General features: G+C 36.5%; 1 protein-coding gene across 1 annotated transcript; it reads left to right on the top strand.

Moving 5' to 3' along the window:
- The first annotated feature begins 1620 nt into the window (after positions 1 to 1620).
- LOC128999549 (cholinesterase 2-like) lies at positions 1621 to 10996 on the top strand. Its single transcript, XM_054426120.1, has 10 exons — positions 1621 to 1655; positions 2362 to 2497; positions 3934 to 4056; positions 4675 to 4831; positions 5588 to 5773; positions 6666 to 6874; positions 7311 to 7476; positions 8383 to 8585; positions 10085 to 10317; positions 10633 to 10996. The coding sequence occupies exons 1-10, from the start codon at positions 1621 to 1623 to the stop codon at positions 10847 to 10849; spliced, it is 1665 nt and encodes a 554-aa protein (XP_054282095.1). The 3' UTR covers positions 10850 to 10996.
- The last annotated feature ends 322 nt before the right edge of the window (positions 10997 to 11318 follow it).

Raw genomic sequence — 11318 nt, 5'->3', positions numbered from 1 at the left:
CACGTCGTCAAACCCCCTTACAATCAAAACTGATAACCATAGGTGGGTAGAAAAAAATGACAAGTGTGGCCCCGGCCTAAAATTCCTCACATCGCTCCATAGCTGACGCGTCTCTCTGCCGAGCGACACGCTGACTTAGATAGACCCCTCGCTGTGATATCCGAGATCCTCCGAAGCGATAGCTTTCTTCACCGTGGTCCTTCATGTCAAAGCGACGAAAGAACTTCACTATGATACAACGCGGGAGATTGGGCTTGTTGTCGTTCTTGGACAGTCTGTGCACGGTGTCGATCATGTCAAAATTACTCAATCAAAAGTCATAAATTTGATTATTTCTCGGATTTCAACACTGCTGAGCAGCATGGGTCCTCTAGTTTATAATGAATGCTCATATTCAGGGCTATTTACCGTATTTCCGAAATAATTTTGAAAAGTTGTAATTCTTTATTTCACAAAATACTATCCAGTATAATATTTACGATTTTTGAACCCACCCAGGATAAAACAGTAGACTATTGTTTATTTACATTTAAATTACAAAACAATGTACAAAACCTAACAATGACACGTTACATTGAGGTTTTATCATTTGGCCAAACAAAGACACGATATGCAAAGGCATTCAACTAGATGAACAATATTCAACGTTTTGTTTGTAAATGATTACTCCCTTTACCAAGTTTTCGTATGAAATTCATGAATTTTAAGTTTGGTTGTCTGTGGTTTTGATAAATAGATTGTTGGTAAAATCAACAAATACTTAGGTATATTTGATTTGATTTACTATATATTAATTAAATAGTACTCTGTTGTTTTGTAGTTGAGTATGAGTTAAGGTTTGAATTGACGAAAGCAAAGACCAATGGTTTGGTGCACACTAAAATAATAATGATTTGGACACGAAGAAACTTTATAATAAATAACTGAATCTTTTGGAATTACTTTTTAATTTCAAGTAAAGTTTCTGGAGAAAGCAACCGTTTTTGTTTGTTTTACTCAATCTTTCTACATATACAATTAAAATGTTATACCTACACAAAATAGTTTTCCTACAGTCACCTGACTATAAAAAGTGTAAAGTGGGCTTCCTTGCACTGATTATTGTACAGAAAGTTGCTAATTGCTGCATTTACTTACTTTTGCGGCACTCTTTTTTTTCCTCGCACCAGAATTCTAACCAAACAACACAAAACAGTGTGCTTTTATTAGGCACGTATACGTGTACGCTTTAAATTAAGTAGGCAACACTTAAAGATACTACGATACGATCAACTAACTGGTGCAGCGTTTCCCATTCCGTTGAACGCCTGGATTTAACCTAACCTAAAATGTGTTCTATGGTGTTTGAAAGATTAATTATTTATATGCTTTATAGTAACTGTAGGCAAAACAATGTGTAAAGTGAGTGCAAAGTGCCTTTGCTGCACATGAGAGAAATGATTACGCACGAGCCGCAGGCGAGTGGGGAAAGTTTCTCGAGTGCACAAATTGTTACTCAAATAAATAACTACTTTTTGCCATTATTTTTACCTTGTGTTTTGACACTGTTCGATATAAAACGTGTGCAGAACATGAAAAAGTGCTAAAAATAAACTTTAAATAATAATCTATTATTAGCATATGCCACAAACGTATGAAATCCCAGCCAATCAACGGTACTTGAAACCAATCGTATCTTTAACTATCACTCAAAACGAAGTAGATAACTGTGATTGCTAAAGTGAGTTGGGCAATAAGTGGCGATTTTGTTCCAATAGTTAGTGTGTTCCTGACGTTCCACCAGCAACATGATCTGGATTTTTAGTGTCTTTATAGTTTTGGGACTATCGTCAAAATGTAACAGGTATGCTTGTGGAAATAATCTATTTTAGACCTACGTTTTTAGTTCTGCTTAAGTGATTTTACCATACGAACGAGCATTGGTAAATAAACAAAAAGTAGGAATTTAAAAAAAATGGTCCACTACATGTTTAATATTAACGTTGCATTTTAGTTACAACCTGCCCTGCATTATTAAGTGAGTTTTTTAGTAGTGTTAGTTATCTTCACAAAACAAAATATGGGAGCGGTTGGTTATCCGTTTCAGTTCAAATTTGCGGCATTGTAATCTACTAGTAAAGACCTTTGATTTTATGTGAAGATCAATCCATGCTTACATTTAAGACTCCTAGCGGGCCGTCCCCCTTGAGGAGGTTGCACACCCCTAAATAACGTAGAAAACGATTTTACTGTAATACCTTAGCTGTGCACAAAGTTTTAAAGCGCTACCTTTATTAGTTTTTGAAATATTTAACTGTCCTGGGACTTTTTTCCTCCCTGAGAGCTTCGATGAGACTGATTAGCTCACGATTTTTTCTACAGTCAGGCCGTGGACATAACAGTGACCACATCTAAAGGGCAGGTCGTGGGCAAGCAGTGGACTCCGAAACCATCCAGTCAAGCGTCCTACGATGCTTTCCTGGGAATACCTTATGGCAAAATCTCCGGACGATTTCAGGTAAGTAAAAAGTATTTAGAACCTTAATTGCATATTTTTACTGGTGGAAGCAACTCGATTGCTTTGAATTCATACATAGTTTTACTATTGTAAATTAATCAAACTCCCTCATAAATTTGTCATCTTTAAGCATCTGTTGGTGATAATAAATTTTAAAGTTTCCGAAACGTTTGTTTTTCACTAACTTTAAATCTACCTGTAGAAAGATAACTTGCAACAAATAAATCTAGCTACTTGCTGCGGCAAAGGAAGTAAAGGAAAATTTTCAAATTTGACCTAAATAAAGATAGGGACATAACATTTCTTTTAGGTCTTGCCCAAAAATGTATGCTAATTAATTTAATGTAATGGGCTGACTTGTGTATTGATTAAATCGTGGTGGAAAATAACAACTGTTTCCGCTTAAGTACAAGTTGGATATATTGAATCCTGTTATCAATTAATGATTGACAGAATCATTACCAAAATATACGAATGCCCACTCTATACTATACAAAGTGTTTTCAGACAGCTTGAGAAAGAAACAATTCTAGATTAGCTTTTCATACTATCTAATCATGTTTAGTCACTTAGCTATTCACTGATTTAAAGTACTTGTAACCATTCTGAATGGAATGGAGTTATGTAATCTAAAAGATGTACGTAGCTGAAAAAAATAACAAAATAAAAAGAAAGTAAAGTCCTTATGCTACCACATCACTTAAAAATGTTTGTCTTCGTCGTCTCCTTACATTTGAAATGGACTGTCTAGCCAGCGATCTAGGCTGGTCCTTTGGGAATATATTAAAATGCACATACCACCACAGGACTTAGATTTAGTTTAACTTAAGCTGGTTCTCATATTTATGATTGTTTTGCGTGCGAACAACACAACTGACCAGAAAATACCTTGTCAACAAAGTGGTTTCTCATATTTATTTATTGATTAATACAGTAATGTCTGATAAAGAAATTTGTCAAGCAAGTTTTGTTTAGCTATGTATTGACTAGTAAGTCTCATTTTAACAAAGCAAAACAAAAATTGTTGTAAAATTAATCATTTTTGCCACCATAAATATCTTAAAATATTGGCAAAGAGGAATATAGACTCTAACACACTCTTTGTGTCAATCATTTCAACTATACTCTTTTTGAAAAAAATTAGCTGCATCTGGTCTATATAGATGGTGTACTTTAGGATACACAAGTTGCTTGTTAGTTTCTTCTATAGCATCCAACAATGTGGCAACGCCGGGCCACCGGCCTATTCCCATACTTAACAAACGTGTAAACATCAGCATTGCGCAGGCTACCCAAGGCTGCGACGTTGCCACTTTTCTCTCGCCGCAGCCTTGTATTAGAGGCTATTACTACATAATACAAGTCTTTGAACAAAAATCAAAGACCGATACTATATTATGTAGTTGGCTGGAAGTAACAGCTGTTTGTTGTTTCAGCCAGCTGTTGAGCGAGATCCTTGGTCCTCTCCACTCGCTGTTCAAGCTGATGGTCCTGTCTGTCCTCAACCCAACGCCGTCTTCAGCGAGGACTGCCTCTACCTCAACGTCTTCACTCCTGTGGTAAGCTAACTGTGGTCGGATCTTATTCTATCGAATTACATACAAACTATGAACTTTTTACATTATTACAGATTTCATTATTTCAGATTAAATTTCGTTGGTTAGAATTGTTGATGCTTTGAAATACTTTTGAAAATCGAATTAATTTACATTCGCAACAACAGAACATTTATAGTAATGTAAAAAAACAATTCATAAATTGTTTATTTTCTCGATTATTTTGGAAAAAAATATGTTAACAAATTTCTTATTTCAACCAAATCCTATAAAAAAATACGAAAAAATGAAATAAATAGAGTTCATTTGCTAACTCACCAAAACTGTTGTTAAATATGGTCATAAGAGGTAAAGTTTGGAAAAATATCTTAGATCCTTAAACTGAAGATCCAAACAGTGGTTAAAATAGTAAAAAATAGCAAAAACTACCTTGTGTAAAAGCTGTTCTAACTTAACCTTATCAAGTATTAAACGGCGGGAGTTTTTCCAGGAGGCAGGGATTGAAGAATTTTACCCTTTAGGTTAGAAAATGTGCTTTAAACAATTCAAAATGTCTCTGTAATAGGAATATACATTGAAATAGGAAAAATAAACATTTTTATTATATTCTCTCATTTACAGGATGCATATAAAACTCCAGGAACGTATCCTGTGATTGCTTACATCCACGGGAGCGCCTTCACTGCTGGGTCAAGCGACTCCAGGTTCTATGGTCCCGACTTTATAGTTCCCGAAGGAGTAATTCTGGTTACTATGAACTACCGTATGGGAGCGACAGGTATTTACTTTACTTAGTTACTAAAAACTACTAGAATAATGAGAAACCCTTCACAATGTTTCAATAGAAAAATATTATCAATGAATTCACTCTCCACCAACGCCTAAAGTTTCGTAATAATCGTCACTTTCAGCTAAAACAATACTAGTAGATGTACCTGTGCTTTGGGGTATGGCTAGAGTTTTTTAGAAGCTTCAAAAAATCATTGGCCAAACCCTATATCAATACCAAGAGTTTTTGGTTCAGTAGTTTTTGCTCGATGGAAGGGCACGCAGAAACCATATTTTTATAACTGAAAAGATAAGCGACATCGTAAATTTATGAAAAATACTTACTGCGTCATGTTTGAAAACATAAGTATGTATTTGAATGAGTTTATTCATCAGATTTTTGTTTCCTAACTAGATTTAAAAAATATAAACACGAAGAACAATGCTTTTTATTTCCCTGAGGTGTATAAACAACAAGAATTAAACTGAAATAAGGAAACTTGACACAACACACAATATAAACGCTTATTAAGCTTTATTTTCCATTTAAGCATCACAAACCATTGTCTAAGCTTGGAAAACACCTCTACAATAATAGAGCAGCAATAAAAATCTTCATGTAACCAAGCAAATAAAATAGTTTAGATTTTTAAAGTACAAATACAACTGAAAAGGAACACAAAAATGGAAAGATGAAATTGTAAGATAGGAAATATTTAGCTTTTCCTTATGTTCTTGTCATTTATGCTGCAACTGTACCGTCCAGGGTTCCTCTCGCTCGGCTCCTCCGTAGCTCCTGGCAATCTTGGTCTGACGGATACTCAGTTGGCCCTTGAGTGGGTCCAAAAGGAAATCTCCGCTTTCGGAGGAAACCCGCAGCAAGTGACCTTGGCTGGACAGAGTGCTGGAAGTGTCATGACCATGTTCCACTACTTGTCCAACACCTCATCAGGTAGGAGAGGAATTTATTTTTAGGATCGTGAGAAAAGTTAAAGTTCAATGATTTTCAGGGCTTGTGGCTGCATGTTATTGGAGATACAAGCCTTGCATGGAAGTTAGATAGTAAAGAAAATGCCAACTAAAATACCTCCGTCCAAATATCTCTGGGTACACCTACGTACGAGAAAGATTGCTGAAATACGGTAAAAATGCACAAAGAATTTTAGAGATTAGGGTCTTTGACTCTATGATCTCTTCTTGTATGCTTCAATAAATTTTTTTTGCCATATTTAAATGTATATGGAAAATTATGTTTTTAATTAGTAAAAAAAAATAATCAAAAGTCTGATTGCGATTTTCAAACTATCAGTTTACCAGACCAGACGTCTTGAAATCTGTAGGGTTATTCTTCTCACCATGTCCGAACTATTTTCCAGAGAGACATGGTTTACTGTGGGAACGAAACTCAGTTGCAATGAAATCGTGCCTCATTCAGAAATGAATTATCCATTGCTTGTTTAGTAATTAGAGTGTCCAACGCTACGAATGCTTCCTCACCAGTTTCCTGATAGCTTAAGATGGTATACTGATAGCCTTGGATATGATGAAGAGCAGAAGAGGTTAAGTTGTGGAAATCCAACACCAACAATATTTCTAGTGCCACTGAGGGGGTTGCTGACTGACGCTGTAGGTTGTGACTCGAAGACAATTATTGACTCTCCCACTCACTGGTCTATTGTGCAGGCATGTTCGAACGTGCCATAGCTCACAGTGGATCAGCGTTGTCTACGTGGGGTCACGTGACAGCTGCTAAGATGGTGAGACGTGCCAAGATGCGGACTGACTCTGTAGGCAGTGACTCGAAGACAATTATTGACTCTCCCACTCAATGGTCTATTGTGCAGGCATGTTCGAACGTGCCATAGCTCACAGTGGATCAGCGTTGTCTACGTGGGGTCACGTGACAGCTGCTGAGGCGGTGAGACGTGCCAAGTTGCTGACTGACGCTGTAGGCTGTGACTCGAAGACGAATGACACCGAGATACTGAAGTGTCTACAGACTGTCGATATCAAAGCAATCGTCAACAATCAAAACATCACTCTTCCTGTAGAAGTAAGTGCTGTATGTTTATATTGGCTGAATTATGATAGTATGTCGAAGCTAAATTTACACAATTAATTAATAAAAAAAATTAAACCCATCTTTTAGAGATAGTGTTGTTTTTTTTTTAATTACGAATCTTAACGTATGTTCATAAATAATAGCAACAATGTTTTCCTAAGCTTATTTGTTGAAGAGATGTACATATCTTAGCAGCATTATTATATGGGCTTTGTATTTACACAAAAGAATCATGCCACTGATATTTCGTCCTGGGATGGGTATTCTTTAGAGATAAGTGCAATGAGAGATTTCTGTATCTATAAAGCATTTGGACATTCAATTTCTCAGATAATCTAGGTAAAATTGTATCCCCTGAAAACCAACCTCTTGTTTTTATGTTATGGAGTAATGTGGCATATAATTGATATAACATTTGCCATTTCAGAACGTTGCATCTGGAAACCAACTTCCTTTCGTCCCTGTTATCGACACTAGCTATGGGAAGCCAGCATTCTTTACAGATAGTTTGGAAAACCTCGTGAAGAACGCAGTGGCGAGAGCAAAGCCATTGGTCACGGGATTCACTACAGAAGAGGGAATATTTTTAATCGGTAAGGTGGAGAACTCATTTTATAAGTATAAAAATTGTGACATTAGGAACCACATTTGTTCCATACCTTGATTGTTTTGGTTCCGTTGCTAAAATATACTTTAACAATTAATTGTGGAACAACTATTTTTTGCATAATTAAAACCGTATGCCGAGAATGTTACGTGTTGCTAGAGACAGAAGTATGTGTACAAAACCATATATCTGTCTAATAATTAATAATGTTGCCTGAATAATAAACAAAGGTGAAAAGACTGAGCCTGATCTAGAGATTAGAAGTTGGAGTTACACCCTAGAGTGTCGGGATCGAATCTTTTTTATTCTGTGCTCGCTGATCTCTCCATCCACTGATGGCTCTTGGCTGTGTGAAAATGCCGTCAATCAATTATCAATTATCAATTATTTAAGATGGGGACGCAACTATGTGCGTATTTTAACCCAAATATGAGTGAAGGATGAGTGTAGGATGAGTGGCGCGATCTTGTAGTCTTGTTAGTCACTTGGTGATACGAAGCCAACACAAAGCAATACGGCTTCTCTCCACCAAAAATCACAACGATTTGTTAGTTATTAGATGAAATTAAGTATTGATAGATAAAGAGAAACATCTCAACGCCTTAGTCTGTTTAAAGACTTAGGAACCCCCAAAAACATCACTATAGTTCGGCTAGTGGTGTAAAAGACAAGACAAAATCGATTTTTGGTTGGGGAATGGTTTCATTGTAACGCACTCCTTTTTTATCACAATGTTTCAGTAGACAGCTCTTCAAAAAGTACATGAAATCTTATAAAACTTATTAGGCCTACTATTAGTACGGCCACTTCAAAGAAATACGTTATAGTGATGGTTAAGTTCTAACAAAATCAATGTTTTGGATTCAAAAAGTCATTACATGAGGTTTTTCAGGCATGGAGGGATGGAAATCAGCGGAGGCAAATCTCAAAGGGTTTATTCCAAGAAAGATCCAAGACTCGCTCAACGACCAGCAAAAAACTGCATTGGGAAAAGAAATTAAAAGTAAATACTTTTCTGACACTTTCGACCAGAACAAAATTTGGGACATTGTCAAGCTTTACACGGACTACTTGTTTGCCTATCCATCGATTGAAGTAAGTCTTATAATTTTAGTACTATAAAAACACAATGTTAGTACAGTATGTAAGTTGAAGTTTTTTTTTGCTAAATGCATTATGAATTCAAGCTTTAGCTTTATATAAACTCTAAATCAGCCAAATTTACCTATTTAACAGCACAATGACTAATTACAATAACTACCTTCTTTCTCTTCAAACTTCTGAGAAGCCTACGTCACCCATTCCATATCGAAACTCCACGACTTTATCCTACCCAACACAAAATACATTGACCGTGTCTCTTAAACCCCTACTTTACCAACCACCTAAAATTCCAACATATAAAGGCCTTACCAACAAACCAAACCAACCCATAACATCCACATCCAGCAACTACACCCTACAGATTGAGCAATTACAGTACCATATTATTATTATTCACACCACCTACTCATCGTGACCTACAGCCTTACCCACAGATGGCTGCCACAGATATCCAGCATCCGTCTCATAAATACACCCAGCATCTTTCAAAGCCACTTCCCTATCCCAGGCTAAAGAGGACTAGAATGGGCCCCGGGAATAGCCCAGAGGGGTTCGTCACCAAATCTTGTGTATTTTCAGGGAGTATATTCTAATATTCTAGTCTTGAACTAGTTGTTAGATTAGAGAACGATTGGGGTCTTCCAAATGTCAATGTATTTATCTTCTACAATTAACCGATTTCTATAGATCGACACCTTTCTATTCGTTGGCAGAAGTTGCCATTCCATTATTGTGTTGAATCAGTAGTCAGTTTTATTTAAACATGAAAATAGTTGGAATGAGTTACCGACTACTTATATTTGTCATGATGCTCCAACGAAACTAAATAAAAAAGAAACTATTCCAAACCCTTCCAAAAAAACCCAAAACAGATTATTATTTTGTAGCAGATTTATGAAGATGATAATTAAATTTGGTTACTTTTGCAAACAAAATGACTACAGTTAGTAAAGTTTTCTAGTATTCTGGCTTGGTTAAAGAGTGCCAATCCCAAGAGGAGACCTTTTCTCTACCCAAAGGCACACTTCCACTTCGATAGTTCCTCCAAATGGATGTGACAAACGCATCGGATTGTCTCATACTTCCTGGCCCGAATATTGCCAACGACAAAGGGCTTCGGGGTAGAAGAGATCCCTTTTCCCTCCCACTCTAGACCTTACTCTACCTTTCCCTTTTCCCAAAAAAAGAGGAGTGACTCCACCCCTTTTACACTGTGAAGCTTCGGCTGGCCTGTTGTGACCTCATAAATTCATGTTCTTGTATGAACAGAAGACATTAACATTGGAGGACTTTGTCATATTTTCAATGGACCCTCTAGTCTAGTGTACAAAGGCGACGAGTCACTTGTCGAACATCTTTCCTGTCAACTTCAATGGCTAAAGTACTTTATACTCATCCACAACCAAGTTTCTAGATTCCAGATGGTCAATTTCCTGTAAATTAAATCAACTGTAGTACATTAAAACCTTAACCACAGTTTTCCATTCCAGATGATCAATTCATTGTCCAATATAACGTACGCATATGTGTTCGGCTACGACGGCACCTGGTCAGCAATGCCTAACTTCATCTCCAAGTACCACTTCCAAGGGGTCTACCATGGCGCAGACATGGCTTACTTGTTCTACTCCTCTCAAGACATTGGCTCCTGTACGACGAACAGCCCCAACTTGGTTGTCAAGGACTACATGGTCAAATGGTGGACCAACTTTGCGAAGAACGGGTAAATATGGTTTTGAAGTAGCTGAAACTAGAAACTAACCTAGGCTTATAAGGTCAGTGTAGATTCATGAATCTTTAGGGGAAGACCATGTCGTTAAAAACGCATGGAAAAATACTAGCCAAAGTGGCAAGCTACAATCCAACTGAATAGGGAGGTTTTAGGGGAAATTTCCGCTTTTACACAAGACGGATTACTGCAAAGCATCCCAATCGTCATTCCGGTTCAACGTCTCGGTTGACCGAAGACATTTTACAACTATAAATACAGTTAAATCCATGTATGCATTGCTGATAATTGTTGAATGTCCTGTTTCAGTATTCCCGATGCCACTGGCCAATGGGGTACAGCGTCTAACGGCTTCTTCCGCGTCTTCAACACAACGATATCATCTACGAACTCGTCTATCGTGCAAGATATTTACTACAACTTCTGGGATAACTTGACTCCCGCCAGCTTAAGCTCTGCGTCCAGTTTTAAGACGAATTTGGTTTTAATTTCATTACTTTGTATCATACTAAAACGATTTTTGTAAACATTGTAAATATTGTAAACCGGGAAAATACAAGTAATGTTGAGCTGGTATAAACTTGTAAATATCTATCGAGATTTGAAATTTCTATTGAACAATGTGTTAATCAAAAAGACCATACGTGTAATGTTTCATTTTATGGTACACCATAAAAATATTTATTACAGTGTACCTTAACTGAAAATTTATATTAATTTGTTTTTAATTTTTCACAATATAGAGTAGAAAATTTTGTTCCTTGAGTTTTAAACAACGACGTGGTTCTCGCAGGAGAAAAAAAACGAATAAAGTATATTTTAAAATAAAACCAGTCCAATATCGAACGGATTTTTCTTTGTATTTAACCAAACAACCTCAGCTACTTCTTGCCAATTACCGTAGAGGTTTGTATAGATGCAGAAATACCTTACACTTTTCAAAAGATATATACATTTTTGTCATCAAGCCATTAGTAAAAAAAACAAAAAAAAAC

The sequence above is a fragment of the Macrosteles quadrilineatus genome, unplaced genomic scaffold (genome assembly GCF_028750875.1).
Source record: "Macrosteles quadrilineatus isolate MER2022 unplaced genomic scaffold, UCM_ALF_1.0 Scaffold_8__2_contigs__length_117827958, whole genome shotgun sequence".
NCBI classification, from domain to species: domain Eukaryota; kingdom Metazoa; phylum Arthropoda; class Insecta; order Hemiptera; family Cicadellidae; genus Macrosteles; species Macrosteles quadrilineatus.
This window is presented reverse-complemented; position numbering and strand designations above follow the sequence as displayed.